The sequence below is a fragment of the Xenopus tropicalis genome, chromosome 10 (assembly GCF_000004195.4).
Source record: "Xenopus tropicalis strain Nigerian chromosome 10, UCB_Xtro_10.0, whole genome shotgun sequence".
In the NCBI taxonomy this organism is placed as follows: Eukaryota; Metazoa; Chordata; class Amphibia; order Anura; family Pipidae; genus Xenopus; species Xenopus tropicalis.
Window position 1 is genome coordinate 24995046 of NC_030686.2, and position 18901 is coordinate 25013946.

General features: G+C 38.2%; 1 protein-coding gene across 2 annotated transcripts in view; it reads left to right on the top strand.

Moving 5' to 3' along the window:
• hlf (hepatic leukemia factor) overlaps window positions 1-12256 on the top strand; it is a 37663-nt gene extending 25407 nt beyond the window's left edge. The window contains exons 3-4 of one of the 2 annotated variants that reach the window (XM_004918559.4): window positions 3312-3532; window positions 8748-12256. In XM_004918559.4, the coding sequence (XP_004918616.1) occupies window positions 3312-3532; window positions 8748-8966 (440 nt within the window). In that variant the 3' untranslated portion in view covers window positions 8967-12256. The remainder of the gene's footprint in view (window positions 1-3311; window positions 3533-8747) is intronic. The other variant, XM_002937812.5, reaches the window with a different exon arrangement.
• The last annotated feature ends 6645 nt before the right edge of the window (window positions 12257-18901 follow it).

Below are 18901 nucleotides of genomic sequence, written 5' to 3' on the forward strand. Positions count from 1 at the left end.
GACAACTGAGAATTGTCGTGCTGTGACTAATCTTCCTGTGTGTCACAGCCCTAAGAGGCCTTCATTAAATAGATGTACAGATAAATAGCTACTGATCAGCTATCACAAACTCACATCCTTATCCAGGGCACCTTATGCTTGGAAAGGAGCAGAAATTGTGTATGTATCCAAAATGTTAGTTTTGGAAAGGCACCCACACACTGCAGTAAACTGACCTGGACAAGAGCATACACAAGAGGTGGGTATTGATACCTTGCTCAGAAGACACTTTTTCCAAGAAATGTAACCATGCAAGGAGGTAATGACCAGAGATACATAGTTAGGGCTACCATGTGGGGTTTACCTTAATGAGGTTGCTTGACAATTTTATAAACAGAAAATTGCAACTAAAAACCCATGTTTTGCATTAGAATGGTATGGCTGACACTAGGATGGCAGAATGAGAACAGAGAAACATCCTTTGGTCTTGGCAATGTGGACATCATTTTAAAATCAGCCTCAAGCTGAGATTGCATAGTGTTCAGATTAGTGATGAGCACATTTTTTCGCCAGGCATGGATTCACAGCGAATTTCAACACTTCACGATTGGCGAATTGTTTCGCGAAACTTCCATGAAAATTTGCAGCAGAAATTCATTCTGCAAATTTTCTTGCCTTTTCGCAAATTTTATGGCGAAGTGAAACGGGACAGATTCACTCATCACTAGTTCAGATGGATGTGAAGAGAGTTGGTAAAATTAGTCCAAAAGGTAAGAGCTGTAAAAGCTGTAGGAAGAACAACAGTATTTATGGAATAAAGAGTGCAGTGGTGAGGACAGGAGAAGGTGAGAGGCTTCATACTCCCTTTTAACCATCAACAATGTACCTAGCAAATGAAAATCATGTTTATTTCCATCTGCTGGGGTTTAAAGCTGTAATTGCTGTCACGTGGCTTACTGAATCTACCCCCTGTTGAAAAATATGAGGATTTTAGAAGTCACCTTGCTGTTCCACGACCTGTATAATATTGTCATGGAACTCCACAGTGACTTTTAATATCCCTAATTATTCTGCTCTAAATTCAGTATAGCAATTTTTTAGTCAATAGTCCAACAGTCATAGAACTGGGCAGAAGAGGTTAAACTTACAGTTTTTTTTATAACTTTCAGGCACCATGTGATTTCATCAAAGCTATTTCTGTTGCTGGCAAATTTCAGAGCCACACCAATCAGACACTTGGACGGCTCTTTAATCAGGCTGCTTTCTCTATCCTTACATAGTTTGATTGCAGGTTCCAAAATAAAGGGCTTTTAATCAGGATTTTCAGCTATTTAATGACAGCTCAGTAGAATGTTATGGCTGGAAGGCTCAAAATGTCTCACCTTCGCCCTCTACTGTTACTGTTGTGTATTACACCACAGTCAAGTTTAAACAATTGTGATTTACATAGTAACATAGTAAGTTAGGTTGAAAAAAGACATACGTCCATCAAGTTCAACTTTAATGCCTATATATAACCTGCCTAACTGCTAGTTGATCCAGTGGAAGGCAAAAAACCCCATCTGAAGCCTCTCTAATTTGCCACAGAGTGGGAAAAAATTCCTTCCTGACTCCAAGATGGCAATCGGACCAGTCCCTGGATCAACTTGTACTGAGAGCTATCTCCCATAACTCTGTATTCCCTCACTTGCTAAAAAGCCATCCAGCCCCTTCTTGAAGCTATGTGTATCAGCCTGTGTATATCAGCCATTGCGACTGATTCAGGGAAAACTTTAATTACCTTTACAAATCAGGCAATATTAATACAAACATATCAGAGGTGGCATTTAATTAGTTATAAAGGGCAAGTAAAACTTTTCAACAGTAAAGCTTTAGATATGATTATATGATTTAGGGTACTAATGTACAGCTCTTCTGCCAACCTATGGCCTGCTATAATAATGTGGTCCCCTTCTTCTACCGGTGATATTTACAGCATTACCTGTATTGAACTTGGTACTGTATTTAAAAAGCTGTAATGAATAAATTCTGAATGAGATCATAAAACTTTTTTTTTCATATTTAGGCCTTGGTTTAGCCTAGAATAGAAATATATTCCATAGCAACATGTTAGAATAGCAGAGCCAATGCGGTTTAGATCTCTGTACATACTGTGCTTACCATGTATCCTTGGTTATATTGGAGGGTCAGATCTGTTTGCTTTTATTGCTAATCTTGTCAAGTGTTGAACTAGGCAGGAGCAAAGCAAGGTCAATGCTATGCTTTTTAACTGATAAAAAAGGTGTATTTTCAGGCTCTGAAAAATGAATTTTGGTTTCTCTCTACTGCTGTTTTTTTGTTTTATTATCTCAGCAGAGTGCTACCTCTTAGTTGCTCTTGGTAACTAGACCTGGAGAAAACATTGCACCGTTATTGCATTTAATAGTAACACTTAGCGGTCTGCTACTTAAAAGCAAACTATTTACTATTATCCCATCTATGGTATGGAATCTGGCGTTAGGTGCAGAGTGCAGCGCCATGAAAGTCTCTGTAATTTAGCAAAGTGTGTGGCACCCATTAAGGACTTTGCACCCAGCCCTGTACATTGTAAATAAACTCTGATTGGTTTATATATGGTTTATATAGACATGTTGAATGTAGAATAGGAAATGCATTACTGCACCATTATTGACACTTCTCAGCCCGGATATGCTCTAGTAAGCATTTTCATGCTGAAAATAACCAGGTCTGGCATAATCAGGCATGGAAAAGCAGAGACTTTTGTGACTGTTAGTGTTTGTGTTCCCCAAAAGACTGCGTAATGCAGCCCCTGTATATATTTTATGCTGACTTTTTTAAGCAGACCAGCAGCCTTTAAAATAGATATTACCTTTTACCCAACTCATTAACTACAGTATCTATCTGCATTTAATAAACAATTGCATAATGTATTAATAGTCCAAGGTAATTAATATGTGTAATTAATACAGTGCCTCTTTTTCAAAACTCATTAGGTTTTTTAAGACATTTGAAAGTGAAAATGATATGCTTCCAGTGGTGCAAATATTAACAAAAACAAGGGATAACAGCATTTGGTTTAGTTGTTCAATAAGGCTAATATATGAGCATGGAGCATATTTGCATATAAAATCATTAGTTGCTATGGATTATTGGATTGGGTAAATCAAGAGGATTCATTGAAAAAAGACAAGTGTTTATTGCAGAACCACAACCGTATATTCAGTAGTGTCTCTGTGTCATATTTGATCAAATTCATTTTAGTATTTAATCTTCCCACCAGAGAACATGAAATCTGTTCACGGAACTGACAAGCATATCTTTATTTTATCTAGGACAAATTTTGACAGCAAACCGTAACACCCCAAGCCCAATTGATCCAGAGTCCATCCAAGTGGCAGTCGGATATGAACCAGACCCAGCAGACCTTGCGCTCTCCAGTATTCCTGGCCAGGAAATGTTTGACCCAAGGAAACGCAAGTTCTCTGAGGAGGAGCTGAAACCACAGCCTATGATCAAGAAAGCTCGCAAGGTCTTTATTCCAGATGATCTGAAGGTAATTTGGAAACAGTGTGCAAGATCCCCTCTGCAAATTTCAATTTGTATAGCTTCTGTATTATGGGACCCACTTCAGATCCTTATTTTTCTTCTGTGATCTGTCTTCCTTGCTGTCTTTCCCATTACTGTTCCTGTCTCTGTTTCTGCCCTCGCTGTTTTTGCCTCTATTCTGCTATAACCATTCCTTTCACTCTTTTGCTATCAGGGGGTCATATTTTCTCCTCCTCTGACTCTGCCAAAGTTTGAATCAATACTTAAGGCATATACAATTGTAGCAGGGAAAGTTTACCCTAATAAAGAATTGACGTGGGATATTAGCACGGACAACATGACATAGATAATGAGATACAAATGTGCCTACACTGTCTTTATAATGGTGCTTTGCCAGGCTGAACCTGGCAATAACCTTCTTGGTGAAAATTTCCTATTTGCACTGAAGAAATTTTACCAGGCGGAAAGATGTGAATGTTCACCAATATTAAGTTAATATTGACAAAACTCTTTGTACTGTCCTTTTACTAAATTGCTGATGTTGTTGCTCATTTTTCATTTTTGACAAAAATACTGACCCTTTAGAACATACCCCACTGTTCCAGCCCTTTCTTTTCTCTCTTGTGCAGCTTGTGCCTCCAGAGCTCTTGCCTTTCTTATCAGCTCTTTTCTATCTTTTTTTTTCCTCTTAACCATGTAATACTTCCTAAATACTTTTAGTCCTTTTCTGACTCCACCTCTTATAATCTGTTCAATATGAAGGAAAGTCTCAATCACTGGCCAGTGCTCCCATTATCAGAAACCTTCAGCATGTACCATAGAGCGATCCTCTTCCTTCACTCTGCTGAGCATGTACCAGCCCAGTGTCATGGAAGAAAGAATAACCAGATAGAGAGGATCGCTCCATGGTGCTCGCTGAGAAGTGCCCCGAACTTGTGCAGTTTTCAGGTAAGTGATAATAATCACTTGGGGGTACCTAACATTTGTCCCCCTCCCCCAGTGATTGAGACATTCCCTTAATTCTCCTTTAAATCAAGTAAAAGTGAAAATATGCAGTTAGAAGCTCTCAATGGTTGTTGTAACAAAGTCACGATTATATTAAGTATGCATTGAAAGATCCAATAACTTATTCCAGTTCTTAGATCTACTGAATTTAGGCTGTACACACATTACTTTATTCAACCTTCTGTGTATGTACATATGTCTATGTATACACACAGTATAATTAAAACAACTAATGGAATATACTGTTATGCTTGTCACTATTTATTTGTTGGAAAGTGACAAATACAACATGCACCTTGACCTGTGGTTTTCTTGATTTAAAATTTTTTGTGGTCTTACCCATATGTAATGCATAATGCATTCCCGCAGGGAGGTGCAGGCTGATAATCCTCAGCCCGCAATATGGTTTAGGGAAACAATACTATTTTTGCCAGCCAAGGCCCTTTAAGAGAACTATGTGCCCACACCAAAGGGAGCTCTAGGATTGGGGCAACCTCAGCTTGTTCATTATGTGCAGAAGGATCAAGGAACACACTCCTGCAGCACAAATGCACATAATTAGCAAGCTAGCTTATTATACTGGCTGAAGGATAGATTGCAAAGAGTGGGGGTAAATGGAACATTTTCTAATTGGGCAGTGTTGTTAGTGGAGTACCGCAGGGGTCAGTCCTTGGTCCTTTGCTTTTTAATTTATTTATTAATGACCTGGAGGTGGGCATAGACAGTATTAGTACTAAGTTGTGCAAAACTATAAGTTCCATGCAGGATGCTGCCGCTTTGCAGAGAGATTTGACAAAATTGGAAAACTGGGCAGCAAACTGGAAAATGAGGTTCAATGTTGACAAGTGCAAAGTTATGCATTTTGGTAGAAATAATATAAATGCAGGTTATACACTAAATGGTAGGGGTAGGGGATATTAATGAGCTGGAGAGAGTGAAGAGACTGCAACTAAACTGGTAAAGGGGATGGAAGATTTAAGCTATGAGGTTAGACAGTCGAGGTTGGGGTTGTTTTCTCTGCAGAAAAGGTGCTTGTAAGGGGACATGATTACTCTGTACAAGTACATTAGAGGGGATTATAGGTAGATGGGGGGGGTGTTCTTTTTTCCAATAAAAACACCAGAGGTCACCCCTTTAGATTAGAGGAACGGAGCTTCCATTTGAAGCAGCTTAGGTGGTTTTTCACGGTGAGGGCAGTGAGGTTGGGGAATGCCCTTCCTAGTGATGTTGTAATGGCAGATTCTGTTAATGCCTATAAGAGGGGCCTGGACGAGTTCTTGAACAAGCATAGTATCCAAGGCTATTGTGATACTAATATCTACAGTTAGTATTGATGTTGGTATATATGGTTTATGTAATGGAGTGTATAAATAGGTCAGTATAAATGTATGTGTGTGCTAGGTTTACTTGGAAGGGTTGAACTTGATGGATTCTGGTCTTTTTTCAACCCTATGTAACTATGCACGTGCCCCCCCCCCCCCCCCCACAAAAAAAAATCTTCAATGTGGCACAGTCCAGGGCACCCACCTGTGTTCCCTACTCCCCTCCCTCGGGTAGGAAAGTAACTGGGGAGGGGAGGTTTCTTACTATTTTCTTTATTTCTTAACCATAGAAGAAGCAGACCCTGCGGTTTGCCCCCCCCCCCCCGCAAGGAGAGTCTGAATGAATCAGTAGCAAATGTTTGCTGGGTGAAAGGTCCTGAGCTAAGAGGGGATTTGCTGGATGTGATGGGAGATGTAGATTTATAGAGCTCTGTGGATGCACGGGATGTATATAGTTCAGCTGAGATTAAGTTTAGCTTTGGCATCAGCAGTAAGCTCAGAGCTTTTGCAGGGAAGATACAAAATACTGTACATACAAATGAAAACAAAAAGATTTTCCTGTAGATTTTTATATAAACCAAGACCGTGAAAGGCACGAGTACTTGTCCGGAGAAGCAGAACATGATACGTCATTTTAATCTCCTCCACCGCTAATGCCATCTGGAAATGTTTGTAGCTCTTTCCACTTGTACCTAAGGCACCCAGGAGAAAAATAATGCTCACTGTTATCCACATACTTTTCCTGGAAGGGTGCACAATACAAATATCTCTTTCAGCTTTCAAATAGGGTAGCTGTGCCTGTACAGTAAGACCCGGCGTATCTGTTGTTCTTTAACGTAATCTTTCCGGAGGCTCTGAGCCACTCACAGCGTTTATTTGAGCCTTTTCAGCCTGCTGATTGGTTGCTTGATTCCCAGGAAATGGTAAGGAGATTAAGCCAGTCAATCGCCTCTGACAGGCACATGAATCCAGTATGCCAACCTTGGCTCAATCAGGAGGGGATTAAAGGATTTGCCGTAGCAATTTGTTGCAGCAATTTGTTGAAATAAAGATGGATGTGGCTCAGGTGACTCAGTAATGAATTGCTTTAAAGCTGATTTTGTGGCGAGTTAACTAGATGGAAGTCTGGAGATTAATTTTAGTTCAGATGTTCTCTGTTCCAGTTAGTGTGATTTCCTTCATCCAAGATCTCTATATTGTTCCGAGCATATTCTTTATCATCACTGTATTTCCATGACAACAATAGGTTATATATTTGTTAAGCTGTAGGCAATGATCAGTCGTGTAGATGAAGGGAGTATGACTGTAGCTCTGCCTGCAGACATTTATGCTTATATACTTACATGTAAAAGTTGGTTAAGCACTTATTATTTACAGATAATAATAGGTGAGCACAGGGATAGATGTAAACAAACCCCTGCACAAACTCTTCCTTTTCCCATGTTCCTTGCATTCCTTACCTCCTCACACTCACAGCTGTGTACCCTGGATGTCTGCTTCCCATTCTACTGTCGTAAAGAGGAACTTTTGAAATGAACCCCCCATAGGTAATAAAAGGCACAAAGTTTGCCCAGATGCAGTAACCCATAGCAACCAAGAAGATTTTGGCTTTTAAGCAGGTGAGCAGTAAGTGCTGATTGGTTGTGATGGGTTACTGCTCCTGGGCAAATACCATGTAGTCACAAAAGCTGGAGCATAGTATAAAAAAAAACTAATTTGGTAATGTAGATAAAAATCTTAAATTTCCCCTCATTTTGTAACCCCTAGCAACCAAGCAACCAGAAAATGCTACCTGCAAATTGGCTACTAAGGGTTACTAGACAAGAAGCAGGTTCACCTATAAGTTAACTTTTAGTATGTTATAGAATGGCCAATTGTAAGCAACCTTTCAACAAGTCTTCATTATTTATTTTGTATAGTTTTTGAATTATTTGAATTCTAACTCCTTGTCGTTTTCAAATGGGGGTCACTGACCCAAGCAGCCAGAAAACTATTGCTCTGTGAGGCTACAGTTTTATTATTATAGTTAGTTTTTATAACTTATTTTACTATTCAGGTCCTTATTAATATTCTTGTCTCTCATTCAATCCACTCCCTGGTTGCTGAGGTAATTTGGACCCTAGCAACCAGATAGCTACCGAAACTCCAAACTCAAAAGCTGCTGGACAGACACTGAAATAATTGAAAAACTATATATATATATATATATATATATATAAAATAAAAAATGAAGACCAATTGCAAACTGTCTTGGAATGTTAATCTCTACATCACACTAAAAGTTAACTTTTAAAACCATTTATTGCATTACCCTCTGACTATCGCACAAAAAGCTCACACATAAAGAATACTATAATGCTGGCATCAGTAAAGAGACTTTTTTCCAGCATTGTCATTTGATACATGAATGTAGCTCTAGTGTGATCGCTATTGCATATACAGATGGTGGGGCTATTCTGATGCCGCTGATGAAGGCTCTGCACAAAGCACTCTATTTATTTTTATTAAACGGGGCAGATGCCTGTGCCAGAGGTGCCTCCATGTAGGAGAGTATGCATTGTGGATCAATTCTTAGACAAGGATAACATGGAAGGCTATAGTGATCTCAAGATCGACACTTAGTTTAGTATAGGTATGTAGCTATAGAAACTTGCCCCCAAACCCCCTTTGAACTTATTATTCCTTAAATAGAGGGCAAGCCACTTGCTGTTACTGAACACAGGGAAAATGTTACCCACATTGCACATACCAAGAAACCAACAGTGATTTCCCTCTTTAGAATTGCAACTATATGTAATCTTTGTATGGACTGGTTATTATAGACATGTAAAATCTTGTTTTTCTTTCCTCTAAAATCTAACATCCCCCTTCCCTCTTGTTTTTAAAAAAAATGAGCAGGATGAAAAATACTGGGCCAGGCGCAAGAAGAACAACTTGGCCGCCAAGCGATCACGGGACGCCCGGCGACTGAAAGAGAACCAGATTGCTATCCGAGCCTCGTTCCTTGAGAAGGAGAATTCTGCCTTGCGAATGGAGGTGGCCGACTTGCGGAAAGAGCTTGGCAAATGCAAGAATATTTTGGCAAAGTATGAAGCTCGACATGGACCCCTGTAGACAAAAAAGGCGTGTTTTATTCATAAGGACAAAACAGACACCTGTTCCCTGTAGCACTAAACACAAATCAACCTATCTGTCATCAGCACTTTACTGGAACAGAAACAGACTTACAGTTGACAGTTTCTGTGTGTGTTACTCTGCACTTTTCCATTTTACAAATCGCTTTCTAAGAAGGTACCATCTTCTGGACTATGAAAATAGGAAAACCAAACTCCTGTAGATAAACCTGTTCTAGTGCTACTCTTCAATCCAGAGCCATCTTCACCATGTTCCCTTTAGGTTAATGTCAGCCATTATGCGAGTAAGTGGGTCTTGCTGGAAAACATTTTCCTCACATCACTGGTCACATACACAAGTCTCCAGTCTTATCATCTAAAATAAGAACTGTTTCATAATATGTTCCTGATTTTCTTTTTTTGGTCCAGAATCCCCATCTCTCACTCTGGTGGTGGGGTTTGAGAGGACCTTGACAGCTATGAAAATAAATACTACGATTATTTTCTTAAAAAAGAAAAACAAAATAAGAAACCTTTACACATTATAGATCTGTATAAGTATTTCCAGGTTGCTTTTTTTTGTATGTTATAACTATGTCAGCAATATTTCATCAGTCAGTGCTTGTGATTGTCCCATCTGTGGTAAATAACCTTCATATCGGCATAACAAGGAATGAACAGTTATTAATGGGAGACATATTTGCCCCAGTGTTGCACATTTTATATTTAAAGCAATAACGCTGTACACTTTGCATGCAGCCGGGCTTCTGTATCAAGATTTCCACAACACTAAGTTATAATATATCACACGAGTGAGCATGTAACAATCACAAGGGGCATATTCTGCGCCTTCATAGATACTTCAGGTGCATACATTTGCATGCGTTCATTTTCACCTTGCAGAACATTTTTTCCCCTTTGGATTATTTCTAAGTAAAGAATCAGACTCATTTCATATAAATGAAGTATTAATATGGAATGAAATGTAAACACAAAACAGAAACATATATTCTTTTTGATGATAAGTTTTCCTGTAGTTGCCAGTAATAACTAAAGGTTTCGGTATATTCCACGCCTTGTGTTGTCCTTTTATAAGTGCAGGCAATTTTTTGTTCCGTTTACATAAGTGTCTTGATGGACTTTTTAATCTTGGTAATTCACGTTCTTAACAGGCCCAATCTATGGACTTTAAATCAGCGGTTCTCAACCTGTGGGTCATTTGGGGGTCGAGTGTCCCTTTCACTGGGGTCGCCTAGGAGCATTGGAAAACAGATATTTCCGATGGTTTTAGGTATAATTTTATGGTTGGGGGTCACCACAACATGAGGAATTGTATTAAAGGGTTGCGGCATTAGGAAGGTTGAGAACCACTGCTTTAAATGAATAGATCTTCCCATGAAAATCCATTCAGAATCCCAATTATGATTGGACAGGTTTAGCAAGTTGTTGTACATTGTTGATCATTGACCAGTCAGATTGGCTTGGCCACTGGCCATTAGCCATTCCGCTTTGTGTGATGCAGTCATTCAGCTCAACTTCCATACATTCAGTTCTGCTACACTCTATTGCTCACTATTTTTGTAGTAGATTTTGCACATTACAGCCAGCTGTAGGCAACAAAAGTCTGAAAAATGTGGACCAGCTTTTCAAGCACTGGGAATCAAATTGCTGGGTTATTAAGAGGCTTCAAAACCAGCATGGGGGCAACAACACCACACTGATATTATCATTAAGCGGGCATTGTTATCAGAATACTATACAACTATATAAATACATGGATTAGAAAAAGATCACTAACATAGTAATATGGAAGGGTCAGGACTTTAAGTGAGGCAGAAGCGTATTGGGCTGGTTTGTACTAATGTTATTCCCCAAAACCCAGAGAAAGAGTTTTTTAGCACTGGTATTTCAAACTCAACTTTTTCATTGGCTAATCCTAAAAGCTATATAGAAAAACATTCCCTTTAACTCTTTGTAAAAGCTCAATTGCAATACTTCAAATATAACAGCAACGTAACAAAAGATACAAATATTTTATCAATTTCTCTTCTATGCTGCCACCTTAAACCAACTGTATCGTGCCCCAGACAATCTAATGGTTCCCTGTTGTACCTCATGGACCCCCATAATGTGAGGATTGAGGACAGATCTACAGTAACCTCCAAGCATGGTTCATTCTACACAACTCCACCTTACACAACTCCACCTTACACAACTCCACCTTACACAACTCCACCTTACTCAACTCCACCTTACACAAAAGACCTTTCCCAGAATGTAATGTCACCGTTTTGGGTTTATGTCACACTTTGTACCAAATGTTGTGTTTTCAGCTAATTTGAAAAGTTCAAATTCTTTTAGATAAAATGTGTGATTTTTTTGTGTGTAAGCCTGGTGACTGTGGAATAGTAATTATATTTGTGTTAGAGCAAAGGAAACCCTCTGCTCCTTGTTCACTTGCAGGTATGTTCAACAATCGGCACATTTGGACCAACAGCCATAAAACAGGCTCGTTTGGTGCATTTACATTATACCCAAATTGCATTGTACTTTCAAATTTATTGTTCAAACTTTTCAAGAAAGAAGGCTCCAGCACGTTAAAACGACTCCAGTTATATGTTAAAATGTACACAATTATTTGTGAGGTAGGGATTTATTAAAGCAGATAAACTGACAAACCTGGAGGGTATCAACTGATTATAATTCATTGCTGAAAAGTCAGGGAACATATGTATCTGTTTCATAACTCATTGCTACTGAGAACATTCCATTTGAATCAGAATTACAGGCTAAATTTTTTAAAGTAGATTTTATCTATTCCCAGAATTCACAAAAGACCCGATGGCAGCCATGTTGTCACACTATGTTGCTAATGGTTGCTAAGGTGGCACTTCCGTTCAGGTGACTTCTGCAGATTGTCTCAGAATTGAATGAATGTAGATTACACTGTTGTAAAAATACTAAAGAAAGTATTGGTGTTGTTATGTTCTGTGTTGGAATCAATTGAATTAACACTCTCTGTAGACTATTATATGAGTGACAAGACTGTACTGTTTGTTTGGAGTAATTTATGGTTAAGGGTACATACACGGGATTCTGGGTAACAATGAGAAGTCAAAAGTGTATATAATAATACTATAAATTCTATAAATAATCACTAATATATTGTACAAAAGAAGAAACTGTTCTTTTTTTAAAAAAAAATCTGAAATATATGAAGGCTGTATATCATCCTTGAGGATCTTGTCTGCTTTAAATTATTTCTTTAAATAAAGGGAGTTAATGACCCTATTAGTTTGCAGTTATTCACTCATAGCAGGAAATACATTATAACACCGTTGTTTGTTGTGCCAACGGGGGGCGCAAATGGGCTGTGAGCAGCGGAGGGAGGGGTTTCGAGGAGCACTGGACCCCCTGAAGGTTTCTTTGTGGGGGTGCCATGAAGTTATGCTGCTTTTACAGAAATATTCTATGTAAACACTAGGGGGCAGATTTATCAAAATGTGAGTTTAGAGCTTAAAGATCCCCATACACTCGGCGATGTCGCCAAGCAAGTGGATCTTCTCCCGATATCCCCCAGCTTCGGGTGGGCAATATCGGGAGAATCCAGGCTAATTCGATCATTTGGCCCTGGGGCCAAACGATCAAGTTATAACGAAGGGTATAGGAAAAGTCGGTCCCCAATCCGACTAGATTTTTTAACCTGCCCGATCAATATATGGCTGATTTCAGGCCAGATATCAGTTGGGCAGGCCCGTCGGTAGTGCCCATACACGGGCCAATTAGCTGCCGAATTGGTCTAAGGGACCGATAGCGGCAGCTAGAATGGGATTTTTAGAAGCACATTTATCAATGGGTGAAAGTTAGAACTTACCCCTTGATAAATCCACTTTTAAAAATCCAATAGGAATGAATAGAACGTGGTTAATTTTTATGCGTTAAGCTCTAAACTCACATTTTGATAAAAGCCTCTAGGGTCAATTAACATTTGAACTCAAGTTTTTGTGCTAAAACTTTAAGAAAATTTCAATGTAAGAATCAAAGCGGGCAAATTTATGTCAAGGTCAGTGGGACGACTATGAAGATTTTCAATTCATCCAGGTCATGGTATATCTAGTATAAGTAAATCTAAAGCAACTGGACTTGTTAAGTGATTCAATGATTTACTTATACTAGATAAGGTCTGTGGGAGTTATCCTAGCAAACTGCAAATGATTCATAAAAGTAATAAGTAAAATGAAATTGTGCTGCGAGAGTTTTTTCCATGAGTTTTTTAATAACAGAGCGCACATTTGCGTTTTTTGATTAAAAAAGAAATTTCAAAATTTGAATTTTGGTAAATCAGCCCCTAGCTGTACCAATGTAATAAGTCTGTTTACTTGAAAATAAGTGAAGGAAAAATACAACTTCTAAATGTGGTGACACTGGTCCTTACTATGGCAGCTGATTGATATTAGTGGGGTATATAAAGTGGGGTTTGATGCCTGTACGGTGGTTGCATAAATGTGGTGGTCTAACCCAAAATGTTCATTCTACAGCGATTATGTTTTCTGTGACACACAATTAACTTTATTTCTGACAAAGTTTAATACACTAGTTTATTCACTAGTTGGCTTGTTATGAATGAAGAGATACTAGCTGTAGCTAAATGATCTGGTGGTTTGAGAAGAACATATTAAGGCAAAATGTCGTTTATGTTTAATATATATCTTAAACATTGAGGGGCACATTTACTAAAGGGTAAATTGTCTTTTTCTTGTGAAAATTCGCCAAAAAGACAATTTGCATTCACTGATTTACCAAAGTGCGAAGGAGACTTCTCACTAGTGAAAAAGCTAAGCACTAGGCAAAGAAACGAAAATTCAGTAATTTATCAAAGGGTGAAATTTTCTCTTCGTTACCCTTTCCGTCTGCTTCTGACTTGGGATTTTATGAAGCTAAATCCGCAAAGTGACTGTATCAGTGATATGAAATCCTGCATTCCAACAAAAACGTCATATCTGGCGTCAAAACACATGCGTTTTTTTAATATTTAAAATGATATTCTTTATAAAAGTTGTAAATGTAAAACATATTTTCATACCTCCTGTACCGCCTGTATTGTTAATGACACATTTCACACATGCTGACTGCCATCCTCCCACAAAGAATTTTTTGTTTTTTTAAATGCTCAAATGATTATAAATAAATAATATTATCTTAACCTGTTAATTGTTTGTGGTTCATTAACGTCATTAACATATCTATATTGTTTGTCCAGGTATTAATGCACTCTTTGCATTGCATTGCATAGCTTATTATGTTGTTAAACTGTAACAATAATATTTTTTCTCTGCGTCTGACGTTGTTCTTACTGCAGCTGACAAGAGAGTTACTCTTCCTTTTGGTTTCATAGACATTTAAAGAAATAATTGGGCACTTTCACGAAGTTCATCAACATCATTAATACATACACACATCTGTCCTGTATATAGCCACGGTTTTCAATTAACACTAGCTCACACACGCTAGCAAAGTTTCTCTGAAAAATAGTGTTAGGAAAAGTACGTGCTGGCAAAAAGTCTCTGACGGAAATATGCCAACGTTCTCTTGCTGCAACAAAAATTCTTGTTTTAGTGAATAAGCATATTCCTCACAAATTACAGGTATGGGACCTGTTATCCAGAATGCTCGGGACCTGGTGTTTTCCGGATAAGGGGTCTTTCCATAATTTGGATCTCCATACCTTAAGTCTACTAAAAATCATTTAAACATTGAATAATCCCAATAGGTTTGTTTTGCCCCAATAAGGATTAATTATATCTTAGTTGGGATCAAGTACAGGTACTGTTTTATTATTACAGAGAAAAAGGAATCATTTAACCATTAAATAAACCCAATAGGGCTGTTCTGCCCCCAATAAGGGGTAATTATATCTTAGTTGGGATCAAGTACAGGTACTGTTTTATTATTACAGAGAAAAGGGAATCATTTAACCATTAAATAAACCCAATAGGGCTGTTCTGCCCCAATAAGGGGTAATTATATCTTAGCTGGGATCAAGTACAGGTACTGTTTTATTATTACAGAGAAAAGGGAATCATTTAACCATTAAATAAACCCAATAGGGCTGTTCTGCCCCCAATAAGGGGTAATTATATCTTAGTTGGGATCAAGTACAGGTACTGTTTTATTATTACAGAGAAAAGGGAATCATTTAACCATTAAATAAACCCAATAGGGCTGTTCTGCCCCCAATAAGGGGTAATTATATCTTAGTTGGGATCAAGTACAGGTACAGTTTTATTATTACAGAGAAAAAAGGAATCATTTAACCATGAAATAAACCCAATAGGGCTGTTCTGCCCCCAATAAGGGGTAATTATATCTTAGTTGGGATCAAGTACAGGTACTGTTTTATTATTACAGAGAAAAGGGAATGATTTAACCATTAAATAAACCCAATAGGGCTGTTCTGCCCCCAATAAGGGGTAATTATATCTTAGTTGGGATCAAGTACAGGTACTGTTTTATTATTACAGAGAAAAGGGAATCATTTAACCATTAAATAAACCCAATAGGGCTGTTCTGCCCCCAATAAGGGGTAATTATATCTTAGTTGGGATCAAGTACAGGTACAGTTTTATTATTACAGAGAAAAAAGGAATCATTTAACCATGAAATAAACCCAATAGGGCTGTTCTGCCCCCAATAAGGGGTAATTATATCTTAGTTGGGATCAAGTACAGGTACTGTTTTATTATTACAGAGAAAAGGGAATGATTTAACCATTAAATAAACCCAATAGGGCTGTTCTGCCTCCAATAAGGGGTAATTATATCTTAGTTGGGATCAAGTACAGGTACTGTTTTATTATTACAGAGAAAAAGGGAATCATTTAACCATTAAATAAACCCAATAGGGCTGTTCTGCCCCCAATAAGGGGTAATTATATCTTAGTTGGGATCAAGTACAAACTCACTGTTTTATTATTACAGAGAAAAAGGGAATATTTAAAAATTAGAATTATTTGCTTATAATGGAGTCTATGGGAGATGGCCTTTCTGTAATTCGGAACTTTCTGGATAATGGGTTTCCTGATAAGGGATCCCATATCTGTACTGCCTGACATAGTTGCACAAAACTTCACTCATTAAATGTACCCGTTAGAAGGAACTGTGGCATATAGGTCATTCTGCATGTTTCTGTTCGGGCAAACGGGAGGGACAGGGAAACCAATAGCTTTTCATTGCTGCTCTCCAAATATTTTAGCTTCCTGTGAAAATACTTTAGGTGTGTAAGGCATTTGCAGATCTGGAAACCGCCACTGTTCCGAGAAGCAGGGGATTGTAGATAGCGGCACATCTGCCAAGATACAGTGAGGGTTATATATAAAGTTCATGTAAGGCATATTTTTTTTGCAAATGGTTGGTGCGTATTTTCCCCTAAATGCTTACATTTTGCACTGCTGCGCCCGTCTTAACTGTTTTTGCAAATCGCAGTGAAATGCGAATTGCGCACAGGAATTTGCGAATGAGATTGCGGTTTGCATGAGGGCGCCTGCCGTGCACATTAATGCGTGACTTTAGTGCTGGTTTTCTCTTTGCGAACATAAATCCGCAATTTGGGAAATCAGTTTAGCGAATATTTTTTCAGTCTCTAACGCTGTGGCATTACTTGGAGTGTGGGCATAAATATTCACATTTTGCAAATATGCCATATTTAAAGAAGCTTTAAGCTTTAAGCTTTAAGCTTGCACAGTGAATAAAAATTTTGCAATTATGTTTGCACATTAAATGCACCAATCTTGTCCAGCTTTATAAGTATAACATAAGTAAATATGTTCACTGTGCGAATAGTTCTTCACTGTGTGAAGTGACCCCCAGTACATCTTTAAAGGAACAGTAACACCAAAAAATGAAAGAGCTTTAAAGTAATAAAAATATAATACACTGTTGCCCTGCACTGGTAAAACTGGTGTGTTTGCTACAGTAACACTACTATAATTTATATAATAAGCTGCTGTGTAGCCCCGGGGGCAGCCATTCAAGCTGGAAAAAAGGAGAAAAGGCACAGGTTACATAGCAGATAACAGATAAGCTCTGTAGAATACAATAGTGTTTTATCTGTTATCTGCTATGTGCCTGTGCCTTTTCTCCTTTGAATGGCTGCCTCCATGGCTACATAGCAGCTTATTTATATAAATTATAGTAGACTTTCTGAAGTAAACACACAACTTTTACCAGTGCAGGGCAGCAGCACATTATATTTTAGTTACTTTTATACACTTTCATTTTTTGGTGTTACTGTTCCTTTAACTGTGAGTGCAACCTAACCTGCAATTTATCTATCAGGCTGCCTATTGAATCCCTGCTTACATGGGAACAGCTATTGTTTGGCATATCAAGGTGCACAAGTTGCTACACAAATAGTCTGTTAGTAAACCTAGCCCAGAGGATTAATATGACTCCAAGAATTGTGTAGTCACTCCTCTGGATGCATCAGTCTCGTATCCTTTACATATTCAGTATATATACATTATGCTCAGTGTATAATGCTCCAGATGTGACATTACAAGATTATACAACCTGGGAAAGAACTTATGTGTCCAGTTATGCAAGTTGTGTTTGCAAAAGTGATAATCTTATCACTATTGCAAACACAACTTACATAACTGGACAAGGCTGTAAGCCTACTGTAGGAAGTATTTGTATACTTAAATTCCTAAATTCCTTATTCAGTTTTAAATAAAAAAAAATCAAAAATTTAAATAAAAAAGTGAAAAAACATAGCTTCACGTGTAGGGGTAAGCACACAGGAGCGGATTTATTGGCATATGAGTAGAGTAGTCAAATTCTGCCACAGACTGGCATGGATGAAATTGCACCGGGCGAGCTGGTTGGGGAATGTACTACACAGTATTACAGGCCATATAATTTCAGGTCCAGGTTCCGGTTCTGGTTCCTAGCCAGCTGGACATACAGCTAGTGGAGAAGTCTTTCCAGACTGTAAATTCAGCAACTGACCGAGGACTTTGGGAACCAGCTATAACTTTTTTTTGCGGGGCATCACATAATAATGAATAGGGCAGTTTCTATACTGACCACTGCATCTACAAAGGTTTTCTGAAACAAGTACAGGTATGGGACCTGTTATCCAGAATGCTCAGCACCTGGGGTTTTCCAGATAAAGGATCTTTCTGTAATTTGGATCTCCAGATCTTAAGTCTACTAAAAAATAATTCAAACATTAAATAAACCCAATAGGATTGTTTTTCCTCCTATAAGGATCAATTATCGTAGTAAAAATTTTAATTATTTGCTTAGAATGGCGTCTATGGGAGATGGCCTTTCTGTAATTCGGAACTTTCTGGATAAGGGATCCCATACCTGTACTTGCATATATACTTGCATATATATTATTAACTTAAAGTGTATAAAGTATATGAAGAAAAATTGATGCACACCTTTCTAAATAATAAAGAAATGTATATGTTAGATGTGAAAGATAAGCAATACACTACATATAATCCACAGGCTTCCAGCCCGTTAAGATAAACCTTAGACCAGTGATCCCCAACCAGTGACTCGTGAGTAACATGTTGCTCTCCAACCCCTTGGATGTTGCTCCCAGTGGCCACAAAGCAGGTGCTTATTTTTGAATTCATGACTTGGAGGCAAGTTTTGGTTGTATAAAAACCAGATGTGCTGCCAAACAGAACCTTATGTAGCCTGTCAGTCCATATAGGGTCTATCAAATAGCCAATAACAGCCCTTATTTGGCACCCCAGGAATATGTTTCATGCTTGTGTTGCTCCCCAAGTCTTTTTACATTTGAATGTGGCTCCCAGCCTTAGACCTTCCAGCTACTTTTAACAACCCCCGACTATCCACACTTTCCCACAACCCAAGGTACTATATCTGGACCAGTTTTATTTTTGTTGCACTGATGAAGGAC